Here is a 17,590-nt window from a genome sequence, read left to right on the forward strand (position 1 = left end):
AGTGAGACAGGGACTGGAAGAACATTATTGCTGCTGAAGAGAATGTTGAATAATAGTCTTCCTGTGAGAGTTGACGAGAAGAGGTACTGTGGGTTGGCACAAAGTCCTAGAAATGAACCATGTCCCTCTGTTTCCATGAGATCTCAAGTAGAATTGCTTGAGAAACTAGAAAGTAGAAATAATGAGCTCTGACAGATGACCCAACTACCCTGGGGTGAATTCAAGGGGTGGTGCAACCTGGAATGCCTCCCAGTGCTGCTTGAGTCCACTTCTGCCACACTACAAAATTCCCTTTCCATATTCCTCATGTGGTTTCCTCAAATGCAGAAGTATGGGACTTCTGGTTTTATGAAAAGGGACCGTGTGAATGAAGGAGCTTCTTTGTTTACAAAATCCTTTTAAATCAAACCAGAAGTCCTCCATTTCGGTGTCTTAAGAAACTGCACAAGCTGCTTTCCTTTTGCTTTTAGCAGACAGAAAGAGGATAAGCGCAGCTCACCTCTACAGCAGGCTGGAGTGAGGCAGCAGCGGTGGTAGATTCAGAGTGAAGAGCAACCCAAATCCACCACCCACTTATGTTGCCCTCAGTCAGCCACTGATGCAACTCACATCATCTCACCTCAGGGATGGGCCACCCCTGGTGAATTTTAACACCCAGGATAGTTACCTTTCTTCTTCCACCAAGCAGTACTTTCTAAGAAACAGTGACAAGATGGACATGTAGAACTCTTAGATTATGTGTGTATTGTGCACTACGGTTTGGGGTTTGTTTTTTCTGTAAATTTTAAAATGTAGTCAAATTTTATCAAAGGTAACAAAGACACCCAAGGTTCCAAAAGAGGATCTAAGCCATATCAAAGACTTCAGTGCTACCCGAGAATTAAGAAAGCTGAGACAAAAAATCAGGAATACCCTGGAAAACTGGCTGGAATATTATCGGATCGCTTTTGGTCAGTCCTTAATTTAGTAGTGTTAATATTAGAAGATGATTTTTAAAAAGAAAAATAAATTTAAAACTGTGATCAATGATAGGAAATAAATTACACTGGATTATATATTGCAAGCTGTATTTGTGCATATGAAAGGAACCTTCACATAAAGGTGGATTTGGGCTGAACTCTTCTCTCTGGGCACATCCCATCCTGCTCCAAGATCTCTTTACCCACAAGAGCAGATTTGCAGGGGCTGCTGGGAGGGGGGTGAGGTAAAGTTTGGAAGACAGGGCAGGAACTTCCTTCCTTGTGAGACAGTGTTAGGACACCATCCACTGTATTCTGGTATTCAGATTTACAGCCCAATCCTGAGCTGCCCAGAGCCCATGGCTGCAGCGGCACAAAAAATGGCTGCAGCAGCATCCTGCACGCTCAGCAGGCTACGCTGGAGACTCCTTGGGAGAAGGGGGACTTTTGTCTGGTAAGGCGAGTAGCCCCGATTCTACCAGACTTTTGTCTGGTAAGGCGAGGCTACTCAATTCTACGGTGACCCAAGGGTCGGCGTAGAATTAAGAGACTCCATGTCAGGCAGGTGGAGGCTCAGGATCCACCTAACTCCCTCTCACCTCGCTCCCTTCCCTAGTATGATGTACATACAGTGCAAATTAAGCCTGCATTTTGCTATTGCTTTAGTTCTTCTATTTTATGATTGGGCAGAAGTGGGAGAAAGATTTCCAGGTCCCATGTCTCCAGGGGGTGAATAATCTATAGCAGGAACACACTTCCTATTTTTTCCCCAGGCTTGAGCTGAAAAGTAAGGACTGCTGCCATTTTCCAAAACCAGAGCAGGGACCAAAGGTTAGTGATGACGGAAGCCTGGCCCTGGGGAAGGATAAGTGCTGGAGAAACAGACTATAGCTGGCAGGGAGCTGTGAATATTGTCCTCTCTGAATATCTTATCTGAAGGAGCCTTCCTGTGCCATGGTAAAATAAACTTTGGCCAAATCTTTGGTCAGAATGTTACGTTAATTATACTGGTCTTTTTTATCAGTTCCTCCCCCCCCCACCTGCATTATCATCAGTGAAGAAACAGATTTAAAGTTAACCATGCCTGTTTCCTATTATTTATTTTCCATATCACTTCAAATATATTCTATACTCTTTTGATTTAAAAACAAACCATTTAAATGAACAAGGATGGCACTAACTGAAGGGGAAAATTTCCCTTAAACTTCAAGCCGTGCTGTGGAATTAGGCCCAAAATTCTTAGATCAATCAAAATCAGTTGTCTCTGTTGCAAGACTAAAGTTTCTGTCCTAGGCATGTTTACCATAGATTTCATTGAATTTATGACTTAAGGAGGTCCAGGGGGTGGTTGCAAGAAATAGGGCCTTCTCGGTAGTGGCACCAACATTATGGAACTCCCTTCCCCTTGACTTGAGAATGGCTCCCTCTCTTGAGAGCTTTCGGCGAGGCCTGAAAACACTGTTGTTTAAACAAGCCTTCTGATTTCTGGCCTTCTTAACTTTTTTATACATCTTTTAGTTTTACAGGCTTGATTCCTCGGTGATCTGCTCTTTTACTCTTTTAATCCGACTACTGTTTTTATGGCCCTGTAGTGTGTTTTTAAATGTTTTTATCTGTTTGTATTAATGTTTTTAAATTCTATTGTTTTTTAATATGTTGTTAGCCGCCCTGGGTCCCGTTAGGGAGAAGGGCGGGATAAAAATAAAGTTTTATTATTTATTATTTATTATTAACCTTCAAAGTTAACATGCACAGTGCTGTTAATATATGTTGTTACAGTGATTTACTTTTATGGTGTGTTGTTGCATTTTAGGACTGAGTTCACCACACATACACAAAACCTTTCCTCTGCCAGGTGGGAGATTGTGCAAAGCACAGCCTCCGGCAGTTTCTCCTGATCTCCAAACAAGACGGAGGAAAAAGTGCAATGACAATGAGGTCCCTGCCTTAGTCTACCCATCACGTCTCCAGTCTGCTCCAGCTCGCAGCCTAAGACAGGATGTGTCCCTTGGTTCTACCAGGTAAAAGCTAAAGGGGTTAAATGTATCTTTGTCCACCAGATGATTCTGTAGTGGGCAATAAAAGCTGTAATATTCTGCTCAATTTATATTAAGGTGTTAAAAAAAATTCTATATTTTCTGAGAGAATTGATAGCTTAATGAAACCATTCCTTTCCAAAATTGCAAAATTCGTTTTTTAAATTTTTGTGTAGGATAGGGTTGCAATATTCCAATTTCCTAAGTCCAGACAGTCTAATGGACCAATCCTAAACTTACAGACAGTCATCTTCGTACCTCTTCCACTAGTGCTGACTGCCTCAAATCAAATCAAAGCTGAGCCCGGGATGGGGGAGTTGAGCCAGGATCTGGCACTTAGGCTGGATCCTAACCCCACTTCCAGGCTACCTGCTGCAGCGCCAGGCTGCTCAGATCTGTGCCACCTCTTTAGGTGTAGTCCCAAGTAGCCCCATTGGGGCTGCTGCTGAATTACCTGGGATAAGGGGAATCAATCCCCTTGCCCTGAGCTGAGCCACAGCCACCCCCCACCCCATGCTGGAAACTTGGCCAGCTGTCCTGCCTGATCCAGTGTGCGTTCGGATTGGGCTACCCAAGTATTTGCAGTTTGTAGTTTTAAACACTCAAACTCTAAAATGAAAAAATATCATATTAAATAAAATAGAATAAGATCTGAATTGGAAAGACGATGTTGTGTCTGCTGCTGGGGTGAGAAGAACAAACTCTGGTGCCTAGTCACAGTTTTGCTAAAAACTTGGATTTCTCCATTGTATTCTCTGAACAGCTCTTCTTTCTTCCCAAGAGGAGGAAAACCATAATAACTTCATAAAGGAACTAGTAAGTTCAGACCACCAAACTGTGGCTGAGCTTACTTCTGTGGGTTGTGTGTGCGAGAGGAAATGAAAGCATATCACTGCTTCCCTTCTGTGTTCTGCTTTTTCTCACTGAGTGGCAGAAGGGAGGGCAAGAACAGGCTTTCTCAGAGGATGAGACTGAATACTGCCTGTACATTTGGGCTCTTAACCTGGCTTCTAGAAGAGCACCCAATTGCTTTCCTTCTCCTCTCGCTCTCTTTCTCTTTTTGTAAATGAAAGCAATTCAAGCTAGGTAGTGGGCAGGAGGTAGGATGGCTAAAATCTAGGTAAACTTAATGTCCATGTAAAGATGGCAACCATCGAATAGGGTAAAAGTAAAATAAATTTAGAAATGTCTCCAGAACTATAGTGTGTCATGTTGGTGTATTAGTTGTGTCTCTCTTAAAAAAATAAATACAACTTTAGTGGCTAAATCCTCTTAAAACAGAATCTGTGCACTCTAGCCTTTTGGTTCCTGATCCACTATGTATAGGATGAACTGATATGTTGACCAGAGTGGATTGGAAACTGCTTCTGTATGGCTGGATCTCATATTCTGTTAATAAGTGTTCAGAATTCTGATGTGCTGATTGTGCAGTGTGTAACCAGTAAAATAAATTTACGAAACAGCCCTTAGAAATGGACTTTATACATCAGTGAATATAAACGTATGGGCAAACTGCAAGTGACATTAACCATTTCTGCCCAGCCCACAAGTGTTCACATTTGATCCCTGTTGTGTACAGTATTTGTAACATTTGACAGAAATGGCTTAAACTTGTCATTTAGCTTTGAATTTTTGTTTTTCTAACAGAAGCAGCAGGTGTGTGTGTAGAGGAGGTCCAGATGTGCGGGGAGGGAGCTTTAAACCCTTGGCAGCCATGGGGGGGGGGCCTGGATCAGGACCATGGTGGTAGCAATTTCCCCCTGGGGCAGCGTCTGTTGCTATGATAGGGCAGAGGGTGGTGGTAATCCAGAAACAAATTGTGGGGAAGAAAGCCCCCCTTCCACAGTCCCAATTCATATCAGCACCCACCTCACAGCTGCTATTTCCATTAGAAATACAAACATGCAAGGACCAAACTATATATATTTAGTATAAGGTGTATATTACCCTTAGAATTACAGAGGGGTTTGTTTCCTTGATATTTGAAATTCTGTCTTCTTTATGGTTATTTTTCGTGCAGGGCTCCTCATTTTCTAAACAGCATATTCAAAGCAAATCACCCATTTGTGAGACACATAAATAAAGACAAACCCATGGCCCAGATCTCTTCCAAAGCAAGGTAAGGAAAGCTGAATATAAATTGGGTGTCATTAGTGATCTGCAATACTTTTTATGCTTATCATGATTCTTAAAATGCTGTTTTCATTGCTTTCATATCAGAGAGCTGAGATCTAATATAACCTCAAATACCCCTTCAGGTAATTATACAGAGTTTTAATCTTGGATGAGTAAAGGAAATGTGGATTCATTTCATGTACAAGGACACTACTGATACAGCACATTTTATTTCTAAGAGCTATTTCAACCTCAGTCTGAGCCCTACAATCCTCTTTCTGCAAGAGCCTCATTTGTTGTCTTTAACTTTCATAGAATCATAGAGTTGGAAAGGGCCTAATAGGTCATCTAGTCCAATTCCGTTCCTTTGCAGGAAATCCTCTTAGAACATCTCCAACAGGTGCTTGTTGAGCCTCTGCTTGATTATTTCTAGTGAGAGAGAGTCCACCACCTCTCTTGGCAATCTGTTCCACTAGTGAACTGCCCTGACTGTCAGGAATTTTTTCCTGATGTCTAATCGAAATCTCCTTTCTTGCAGTTTGTACCCATTGGTCTAGTTCTACTTTCAGAGACAGTTGAGAATAAATTATTCCCTTCTTCCATATGACAGCCCTTTAGGTATTTAAAGAGAGCTATCATATCCCCTCTCAGCTTTCTCTTCTCCAGGCTGAACATGCCAAGTTCCTCAACCTTTCCTCATAGGGAATTGGACACAATACTCCAGGTGAGGTCTAATCAGTGCAGAGTAAAGCGGAAAGTAAAACTTTCATGTCCATGTGCAGCTGAAGCATGTTTTTTGGGGGGGGAAGTACATAAATAAATTGTACAGTCCCACTGAATTTCATTTAACCAAACAACATAAATATAACCAAGAAGTCCTAACCTATGACTTGGTGTGGTACGGAAATTGCTCTGCAAGGGACAAAAAGGCTCTGCAGAGAATTATTAAGATCGAACAGCACATCATCAACCTTCATCTACCAGCTTTGGAGGACATCTATACATCTCGCTATCTGCAGAAGTCACATAGTATTCTGAGGGACCCCTTCCATCCGGCTCATAAGTTCTTTGAACTGTTGCCTTCGGGTAGACAATATAGAACTATTAGAGCAGTGCCACACAATTCCTGAACAGTTTTCATCCCACAGCCATAATTACATTGAATAAGGCGATACAGTTGTTACCATGCAGGAGGTCTGGTCTAGAGGGTTGAGCCTCCATTTGCCTGAAGATAACATCCAAAGGTCGCCAGTTCGAGGCCACCGGCACCATGTGACCTTGAAGCAGCTGACAAGCTGAGCCGAGCTATTCCATCTGCTCTGAGCATGGGAGGATGGAGGCCAGAATGTGCGGCCAGATCAAGACAGTAACACCTGAATGTTGTGGTTTCTTGAAAGATAGAACCTTTCAAATTGTAAAAATCCCAACGGGGATTTAAATTGCCTGCCCATGTAAACCGCCTTGAATAAAGTCCAAGGAGAAATCTGAGGACCTAGAAAGGCGGTATAGAAATACCTATATTATATATTATATTATTATTATGCTCCTGGGCATTATGGTCTGTTATACTGTTTGTATATTATGATGCATGTTGTATAGAATGTGTGGGTGAGTGTGTAGAGTGTGATTGTTAGAATTGTATATATTTATGGTTGTATCTCAAAGGTGCATAAATTTCGTTGTGCTGTAGCACAATGACAATAAAGTTACTACTACTACAAGAAGCAGGCCTAATTCAAATTCGCGTGCTTACCATCAAAAAGCATCTTTAGCTTCGTTTGCTTTAGTTGCCTGATTAAGAAGCAACAGCAGTTCTTGCCACTCTGTAAATGAATAAGCAGTCAGGGTTTGTTTTTAAAAACAAACACAGTGCAAAGTTTTAGAGTAAAGTCAACTAGAATTGAGCAGCTTGTGATCCAATCTGTTGCGTTTCAGTAATGTTAACTTTGCATGAGACTGCAGGTGTAGAAATTAAGAAGAACAAAGCAAACAGGCCATTTTTCCTGCAGCAAGCGTTCCCTCGTTTCTGATATCTGTAAAGTTATAAACCTCCCAATATAAATCAGCAGGGTATTGTGTTCATACATGGACCATGGTAAAAACTCTCAAAGCCATAGCTCCCCTCCATCCCAGCTGCCTCTCCCTCCATCCTGCCTCTTTGTCTTTTGAAAAGGCAAAGGCTGGTTCCAGGATAAACAAAACCAGGGAGAGCAGTAAAGAGACTAGAGTAGTTGAGTGCTCTAGCCCAGCACTCTACTGTTCTTTCCAATTTCCTTCTTTCCCATGGCTTTTCAAAAGGCAAGGGATGTAGGAGCAGTGGTTGCAGCCATTGCCCTAAATAGGAGCCAGCCCTTTTGGAGAGGGAAGAACATAAAGAGTTATCTGTCTGTTATCCAAAGTAAGCTGTGTAAGGGAGGAAGTACATGACAGGCTAGGGAGGGGAGAAAAAAGGCAGCAAAAGAGAGAAGAAAGGGGAAAGCAGTAAGGAGAACCAGGGATGGGAGGAAGGGGCTAAAAGCAAGAGAAAGGAAAAGAGGGAAAAGCTAGAGAGAGAGAGAGCATATACCAATCCAAGGGGGGAAAATGTATGTCCGGTGCTCTTAACACCTGAAAATGTTGTTTACATTCCAGTGAGCACATGAAGCTGCCATTGGGTCAGCCCATTGGTCCATATGGCTAGTATTGTCTACAATGAGTGGTAACAGCAGTTCTCCAGGGGTTCAGATAGATATGGTCAGTTCTCAAACCAGAACTCTTTGTTGCAGGGAAAATAGGATTCCCAGAGTCACCCTCAGTTGTGTACACCTATGTACCTGTTAGCAAATGGCTGCTATCTGTGACTCATTGGTGATGAGTGATGGCTATCCCTGGGGACCTGCCTAGTGCCAGAAATTGCTCTTGTTGATCCACTGAAACGGTTGTTTGTGATAAGTCAAACTGGATATGCAAGCAAATGCATGCCTTTGACCCTTTATTTTTTTTGCTCTTTTTATACAAGTAGCATAGGCAGGGCATGAGAAACTTGTAATAAAAGTGGGTTGTAGTTGTTCTTAGTTTACAGTGTGTGAGTGGGGTTATGCAATCAGGCTTAGAATCTTGGCAGATGCTCAGTGCTAAAGCTCTCCCTAACCGCCCTGCTGCAGTTTTGGGTTGTATCTCTCATCCCTTTCACACTCTTTGTTAAAAAAGAATTGTAATTCAAGGGGTCAGAAGCATGCATTTGCATGGGCATCTATTCCAACCACTAGAATTAGTTTGTCACAATGCTTCAGGGCATTACCCCAGTTATCTCTAATGTCAAAGAAAGACTGCCCTAAGTTTTGAGCTATCTTCAAAACATGCAAAGAACATGTAGTGGAATTTTTTTGTACTAGTCTGGTTAGTTTCTGTGCTTTGCAGGACCAGACAGTGCATCAAAACTCTCTGGACACGGTAAACCTATAGATAACCACAAATTTAAATTAACAATGAAACTTAGGCTGCAATCCTATGCACACTCTCAGAAGGCCTGTGCTGGGTTTTCAGGAATCCCCCCCATGCCTCATCCCACCCCGTTTCTGAAAGTTTTCAGGGACTGCTGTGGGAGGAGGAAGCACAGTAGATCCCTGGTGCAAGCTTTGTTCTTGTCATGCATGTTTAGAGTTAACTGGTTATGTTTGTAGCATAGATGAAAGGCTATTCCACACACACACACACACACACACACCCCAGCATGGAAGAAAGCACAACACTGAAAGTGGTAGAAGAGAGCTGCTGGCGGGTGACAAAGAAGCTTGTTTGGGCGAGTGACAGGGAAATAGCCAAACTATACTTAGCAGAAATGTGTTGGAGAGCCTTTAAGAAAACAGATACAGAGAGATACATAGGGATCTTGTAAAGAGAAAAAACACATAAGTTGCATAATTTTGCAGGTCCTTTGACTTACCTGGAAAGCAGGGAGAGCTTTTTAGGAAGATTAAGTAGCACACACCAAAGCAACATTTCATACTTTGGTAAAATTTAGTGATTTCAGCTCTACTCTAATTTATGCTTCATTCCACTGCTTTTTCAGTGAGAAGCCATGGTATTCACCATGCCCTTCTTGTCCTGCAGCCCTTCGAAGAGCAATGTTGGGAGGTGAAGGAAAATTGTGCAGTTGCAGCAACCATCAGATTCCGTATGTTACAGACCTGGAGTATGATCGTATTATTAACAACCCGGTGTCTTCCCCAGAGCAAATCTCTGTGATCTGTATTACTTCTTCACTGAGATCAACAGATTATGACCCTGGACCAGATGAGCACTTGGAGTCTCTCTATGAGAGGAAGAACAAAAATAGGACCATGCCTTGTATTCAGGTGGGTCTCACTGGTACTAGTGTCTCTGTCCACCAATAGCTGATGCAGAAAGCAAGGATCTTCTACTACTCTTAGTGGACTCCTTCGTTAAGTTATTTGGTTGCGTATTTTATCTTTTAACAAGTACAAACAAACTGCATCGCTGACATCTGAGATTTTTTCTTTGACTTCTGCCCAATATGTTTAGGATTCAAATATAACTGATTAACAGCACAATCCTATGCATGTCTACAAAGAAGTAAGTCCCACTGAATTCAGTGGGGCTTACTCCCAGGTAGGAGTGTGAAGGATTGCAGCTGTAGATGAAAGTGTTTGTCCTGAGCATAAATGTTGATGTTTTCCTGCATGCACTACATCTAAATTAGCCACTTTAAGAAATAACAATAAAGTCAGGCTGCACCAGATTGGAAAGTCCCTCTGGTGCACTGGAACTTGAAAGGTCCCTCACTAAGTTGAATTTACTTGGGACAGCTGCCAGGCAGCAAAGGACAGAATAATGCAATTCCTTTAATGCTGACTCCTTCAATAGGAACATTGTGCTCCAACAACTGATAGAGTAAGATCTGTTTTTGTCTTGTTGGCTTATTCCTGTGCTGCTTTGTTTCTGTAGAGTCACCTGGACTCTTTTCGCTTGCTCAGATATGACATCAACTCTGCAGACGAGTTCACAGATCACTGTGGATCTTTATTGATGAAAAGGCATAATGTTACTCCTGGCATGTTTTTGGTAGGTCACAACCTATCCAGCCCCAGTTTCCAACTTGTACATACTCAATGAAGTTCAATTCACAGACAGTTGGGGCTGGGAACCAGTATGTTGGCAACCTTCAGTCTCGAAAGACTATGGTATCGTGCTCTGAAAGGTAGTTCTGGAACAGCGTCTAGTGTGGCTGAAAAGGCCAATTCGGGAGTGACAATCCCTTCCACACTGGGAGCAAGTGCAGTCTGTCCCTGGTCTGTCTCCCTGGCTATGGGCCTTCCTTCTTTTCCTCTTAGCCTCAGACTGTTGGCCAAGTGTCTCTTCAAACTGGGAAAGGCCATGCTGCACAGCCTGCCTCCAAGCGGGCCACTCAGAGGCCAGGGTTTCCCACTTGTTGAGGTCCACTCCTAAGGCCTTCAGATCCCTCTTGCAGATGTCCTTGTATCACAGCTGTGGTCTACCTGTAGGGCGCTTTCCTTGCATGAGTTTTCCATAGAGGAGATCTTTTGGGATCCGGCCATCATCCATTCTCACGACATGACCGAGCCAACGCAGGCATCTCTGTTTCAGCAGTGCATACATGCTAGGGATTCCAGCACGTTCCAGGACTGTGTTGTTTGGAACTTTGTCCTGCCAGGTGATGCCAGGTGTTCCTCTGCTGGGAATCAGAGGTATGCTTTAGCATATGTACATAAATATGTACACATTTATAAAGAGACTCATGCGCAAGCAGGGTGGGTTACCAATTTCTTTTTTAGCAGCAAACCCTTGTGCCTTATAAATGCCACTTGGGGGGGGGGTGTCCCCTGGCTTTCAGGCCTGGTTTTGGAGAATGTGATGGACTACCTACCACTGAAAAGGGGAGACTGAAAAGTCCTCATGCAACATGTAGATTGGGATCCTATTTCCCTTTTACCAGTTCTCCATACCAAACCACCTGCTTTTTAATCAACCACAGATTGTAAAAAGGCTTGGCTTTAGCACTGCTGAAAGCAAGACTGAAAAAAAGAAAGAAATCAAGGGTATGTGGTATTGGATTATGGTCTCTACTGGCATCATATTTGCAAGAGTTACCAAAATACACTCTGCTGGAGGAAGAGCAAAAAGCACAAAGCAAAACAAAAAGGACCAAGATCCTGTGTACAGTGTCTGCCCCTTTTGTTGTCTCATGAACACTGGCATCGCTAGGGGGGTGTGAGCCACACCGGGTGACGCACAAGAGGGGGGTGACTTGCACTGGGAGGGTGATGCGCTAAAATCGTGGTGGTTAGGAGTAATACTATCATGTTATATACCGTTGGATGCAGAATTTTGAGCCGAATGCAATGCAAAAAACGGAAATGAAATATCACCTTTCTATCAAAAGTTATTGGCAAAAAACCAGAAAACAAAAAATGCATGGAGCCTAATGGAAAGTGAAACCAAGCCATATCGTGTGTTTACTTGTGAGTAGGTGAACATGCCTTCATCCATCTGAAAGGGCAGGCTGAGAGGAATCCAACAACACTAGAATGGTCCTGATCCAATGAATGTAGCCCCCAAAAAGCACCCGAGAAGGAGGTCCCTCCCTCCAAGCTGGCAAATGTATTGAGCCCTATGGAAAGCGAAACTAAGCCACATGGTCGCGTTTACTCTTGAGTAAGCAAATGTGCCTTGGCTCCTGGGCAGGTCAGGCAAAGGGAAATGTGAGGCCACCAGAATGGTCCTGATTTGATGCAACTGGAGCTCAACAAATGCTCCAGAAGCAGCTCCCCCCCCCTAAAAAGAATGAAACAGAGGCTTGACAGGGTAAGGTGAATTTTTTTTCTGTTTTAGGCTGCAATCCTATCTACACTTTCCTGGGAGTAAGCCCCACTGACTATAATGCCACTTACTTCTGAGTTGACAGGCATAGGATTGGGCTCTCAGACTTGTAAAGCCAGATGGGTTGTGATAGTGATATGCTTGAAATACAAGAACTTAAATTGAACTGGGTACTGGGTAGGGGTGAAAAACTTACTGATGCTTTTGGGGAGGGAGTGTTATTGAAGGCAGGCTACAGAGAAAATTCACTTGGTGGAACAGGGCTGGCTTTCACTTATTTATTTATTTTACTTTAATTTAGTTATAATTATTTATTTTAATTTGCTTTATGATGGGTCCTGGACAGATTGTCATTCTAAAAAGTGGGTTCCAGTGCTAAAAGTTTGAGAACTGCTCCAATAGGGTGTTAGTAAGTTGACACCCGGGGGGGGGGGAGGTGACACCACTAGTGACCAAAATAACTAAAATCACAGTTTGCAAAAATAATGCCATCATGTTATATATCAATCAATGTATAATTTCATGCAGAATGCGATGAAACAAACTGCATTGACATATCTTTATTAAGAACATAAGAACATAAGAACAGCCCCACTGGATCAGGCCATAGGCCCATCTAGTCCAGCTTCCTGTATCTCACAGCGGCCCACCAAATGCCCCAGGGAGCACACCAGATAACAAGAGACCTCGTCCTGGTGCTCTCCCCTACATCTGGCATTCTGACTTAACCCATTCCTAAAATCAGGAGGTTGCGCATACACATCATGGCTTGTACCCCATAATGGATTTTTCCTCCAGAAACTCGTCCAATCCCCTTTTAAAGGCGTCTAGGCTAGACGCCAGCACCACATCCTGTGGCAAGGAGTTCCACAGACCTATTCTATCAAAAGGTACAGCCAAAAAACCAGTGGGGGCAGGGTGATGGTAGGTCACCACGCCCACCACCTGGAGTATTGCCCCGCCCACTGAAGGGGGGTGACACGCTGGCCTCCCGTACCAGGTGACGCGAACCCTAGTGACGCCACTGCGCATGAATGCCTATTCCAGATTCTGTCCCAAATGGATAAGTAGCACAAGGACAGTTTGGGTAACTTTCTCATCTCTGTTAAGATTTGCACCCCATTATTCAATAAACTCATCACGATCATTTAAACTTAAGCACTATAGTTCCATTGTATGTGGTTTCAATCCACAAAATGCCAAAAGAAGGCAGAGAACTCTGACTCCTCCCTCAACCTAGTGGGAGAACAGGAAGACTCTTCACAATAAGTCCAAGGATCCTCTTTTGTTCCAAAATCAAAACATTCTCCTTTAGCTATTGCCCCAATTCAATTTCTTCTGTCACGAGGACATTGCAAATTCTAGCCATGCCCAGCAGAGGGCGCCTATTCACTTATATCCAGACATCTCATAATTAAGTTATAAAACAAATTTCCCTTCCGTTTTGATCTCTTGCAGCCACTTCTCACCTTTGGTATTCCTCTCTCTCAGGTAATGAAGAGTTCCTCTTAGTTCCAACACACTCAGGAAACATATTCATTCTTACACAGCAGAGCAAATCATTCCCATAAGAGAGAAGGGTAATTCATTTCCATATCTAGCACATCCAATTGTGCAAACCTCTAAACAGATGTTTAGACAAAGGCCACAAAGTGAAGAAATTAGAGAAGGTTAGCTTAAAATAATGCTTCTACAAGTGAAGACCACATTTAAAATATTACACAAGCTGCAGTGCCAATACTAAATTTATATATACAGTCCAATCCTATGCACGTTCACAGAGTCATGCTGAATTCAGTAGGGCTTATTCCAAAGAAGTGTGCATTCATTTCATGTAGTAAACATGGCTTGCACATCCTTTTCACAAACTTGTGAATATTAAGGGTTGTGGATGTTGTGTTTTACACTCTTCTTAAAGTGTGAGGAACGATATTCACCTTGTAAAATATAACCTTTTTAAAAGTTTGGTTTGTCTGAGCCAGTTACCTTCATTGACAAAAAGCCAATTTGTATGTAGTTACCTTTTACTCCTGCCAGTTCCTCCTAATGACAAATTGTTAAAGGGGAAGCCAATTAGCGTTAGTCCAAGTTAGTCCCTGTTAGTCCAAGTTGTATGTGCTTATTTAAAAACTGTCCATTCATACTCTGAGGAGCAATCAACACCCTCAGACTTCTGTAGATTAGAACATCATGGATTTCCTTGGAGCTGGGCTCTGGCAGTGGCCTTGCTGAGGAAAAACATTAAGAGCTTGGTTTTAATTTACATCCAGTTTTGCATTTTGTTTAAGCACTTAGGGGGCAATGGTCAAGAGGATCCATTCTCCCCCCCCCCCGATACTCTACACAATTAATTGAATAGCAGTTAAATGTGTTGAAATCAGTAATGAACATTTTTGCTTTCATTTCTTTGTGTCTAAGAATCACATTTTCATTCTACATCTGAATCTTGTTGAACTTTTTCTATACTGCTGTCACATAAGTTTTAAAAGTGCTTTACAATTTAAAAAACAAAGCAAAACAGTGTCAGAAAAAATTAAAATAAGGAACAAAAAGGAAAGAACAGCAGTAAAGTAGAAGGAAACCAGTTTAGAGAAGCATGTTCAGTTACGTTGGAGGCTCCAACAGTTATGTTGGAGCTTAGGACACTTTAATATATTCACCCTTTCAAGCACTGAAAACTATTTACCGGAATAATTGCTTCTTCCAAAAGTGAAAAAAGTTCCAGCTGAAAGCAGCTATCAGTAACAAGCTTGATAAGACTGTAAATTATCAGAACTGAATTATTTTATCTAGTATTGCAGAAAATTTCTGTAAAAATTAAATGGTGTTTGTTCTATTTTCTTCATGTACCCAGTATTGGTCATACAGAAGGATAGGATTAACAATCACTTAACAGGAAGAACAAAAAGCAAGAGGCATTTCTTGTTAAAAAGTAGTATAGAAGAATGTATAGTGGCCAATGCTGGTCTAGAAGTACTAAAACAAAAAGTGAACCCAGAGGGCTCCCTGTGGAATATTGTGCTCTCTAAGCAAGTGGTTCTCAAACTGAGCTATATGTTCGGGAGCTGCATGTCGTTCCCAAACTACATCTCCATGCAAATACAAAATCAGCAACATGAAATACTCCTCTAGTAGTGATAACTGGCTAGTATATTTATATAACCCTCTTGTAATCTGTATCTGAAAATAGTGGGTAGCTAGCCAATTGAGCTCTGCTATGAAATGATCAATTTTAGTTTTTTACTGGCAGCTCCCGGGGGAGTCATAGAAAACAGCCAGGAGAGCTATGGAATCCTTGTGAAAAACCTACAGCCCTATACAATGTATAGAATTGTAGCCCTAATGGGGAGTCACAGCTAATGGCTCAGTAGGTCAAGGGAGCTGCCAGTCAAAAACATGTGGGAACCACTGAAATAGATCATTTCAATGTAGGTGATGAATGCGAAAAATTTAAGACAATATTGCAGCTTTATAGTTGACAGTGCATAGCCTGCCATGCACTATTTAGCCCAGAGGGTGAGAACAGCAGGAAGGAACAAGTAGTGGCCAGACAGGAGGCACTCATTCCACTAGGTAGGGACACATCTGGGAAAACATAATGGGTAAGAGAAAGATGTGGTTGATGAAGAACCACTGCCTTATCTTAGGTGTATCAAGGCCTTGAATCTATAACCAACTTTCACCCCCTAAACTGATACATAGCAGTACAGAATTCAGCAGAACTAATGGTTTGGCATTCAGAAGTGCCATTTATAACCATACAACATCTATATATTCCATGTAGGCTGATTAGACTAGAATAGTGATTTCCACCCACTTGGCTGCAGCACATTGGTGTGCTGCGGGAGTTTAGAGGGTAATTTGTTAGTAGGGCCATTGGGGGATGTGAGCCCCCTGCCAGCTGTGTGGTATGCCTTCCCAATTGTCCAAAAATGGAGGGTGTGTCCTTACAAATTTAGCACCTTGTCAATATGCCATGAGATTAAAAAGGTTGAAAATTGCTGGACTAGAATATCAGAAGACAAATCTTCTAGGAATACCTTGTGTCATAATTATAAGCATAAGTGGTTGAAGCACTCATCCGGCAACTAAGGAGCTCAGGACCTTCTTGCAAATAATGAACATGAGTTTAATTTAATGTAAAGTACCATTTTTGTACTGGATGCTCAGAACTGATGTGAACAAGCTAGAATGGGCATGTCTTGGTGCATGATGGCCCTCAAACAAAACTAAAGCTACCATCATATTCATACTTACCCAGGAGTAAGCCTCATTTACTATAAAGAGTCTTACTTCTAAGTAGACATGCAAAAGTCTAATTCTTATTCTATGAACAAAGCTGCTCGGTGGTATTTCAGCTCTCAACCCACTCCCCCCCCCATAAAGAGCCCACCTAATTCTCAGTAACAGTTGGTGTTTTTCTTCTATTTACAGCCTGTTTTTTTCCGTTTTTGACAGATGTACATTCAAGGAAAGTTGCTCTTTGCAAACTACATTTTCAATGGATACAGCAAATCAGCAAAAGACCTTCAGAAACAAATTACCCTAACCAGGTGTGACTACAACAAAGGCTACTATTTGCCCACCGATTATAGATTTAGGTAGTATGGTCTCTATAGTTATATCTGTAGTATAGAGTTTCTGAATCTAAAACTTTATAGTGTTGCAGCACATCAGAATAGAATGTTTGACTGACAATATTTTGGTTGTGGCAGACTGCAATTATGGCGCATTCACTGAATGGTGGTGAATTGAATTTATTTATGGAGTACCATCTGCATTCATAGAACTTGCCCTATCCTAACAGGTTAAAAGAGGCCCAAGAGTGGCAGGAAAGGCAGCGGAAGAACAAATCAGTTTGTGTACATGTACTTAGGCTGACACTATCATATGGGCAATCAGTGATTGGGCCAAAAGCGTCAGGGAAAAGATGAGTTTTAAGAAGGCTTTTGAAGGCAATATGAGGATAAAAGTGGGGAAGGCAATAGTGAAATGACATTTGTGTAGAGAGGATGGGTGCCATAATGCTGGAAATAGAGGTCTCTGGTGGTTACTGGGGTTCTCAGCACAGTGGCTGCTACTAGAGCAAAAACGTCAGACTCTAAATAGTTATCCTCCAACTGGGCAAAGTGGACTATTCAGAGGTACCTAACCACTACCAAAGTTCTGTCCCTTCTTACTTACAAACAAGGCAGCAAAAATCAGTAGGAGATGTGCCTGCTGTCTATGCCCACTCAAGGGCCAACCCCCGAGGCAGTGGGGATCTACTGCTGCCACTGCTATACTACTTGCTGGTGGAATATTAATATTAGGTGAAGTATCCTCTTGGAGAGCAGGACATGGCTGGACAATGTGATAAAAATAGCAAAAAAATCCCTCCCAAATGAATTCAAGAACAATGGAGAAGAAAGTCAGTGTCATGGCAGACTCACCAAAACAGCTTTTAAAAAAGTCATCTACTGTTTTCTTATTTAAACTCAAACTAGGATTTCTGCTACATAGAGTATGAACATAATTTCAGCAGTAATGATACTGCTTCAGAAATGGAAGCTTTGTTTTACATCACTGTGCTCCGTGGGTCCAGAGATGCTGCTTTATAAGGCAGGTAAATATAAAAGCCTGTAAGCGTTATCTGCCTGA

The 17,590-nt window shown here is 42.1% G+C and overlaps 1 protein-coding gene across 1 annotated transcript; it reads left to right on the top strand.

Moving 5' to 3' along the window:
• The first annotated feature begins 5,067 nt into the window (after positions 1-5,067).
• Positions 5,068-16,555, top strand: LOC136657576 (uncharacterized protein C3orf20-like). The gene is made up of 4 exons (XM_066634495.1): positions 5,068-5,114; positions 9,162-9,447; positions 10,058-10,174; positions 16,409-16,555. The coding sequence occupies exons 1-4, from the start codon at positions 5,089-5,091 to the stop codon at positions 16,553-16,555; spliced, it is 576 nt and encodes a 191-aa protein (XP_066490592.1). The 5' UTR covers positions 5,068-5,088.
• Positions 16,556-17,590: the final 1,035 nt, after the last annotated feature.

This window comes from Tiliqua scincoides, chromosome 7, assembly GCF_035046505.1.
Source record: "Tiliqua scincoides isolate rTilSci1 chromosome 7, rTilSci1.hap2, whole genome shotgun sequence".
Classification (NCBI taxonomy): Eukaryota; Metazoa; Chordata; class Lepidosauria; order Squamata; family Scincidae; genus Tiliqua; species Tiliqua scincoides.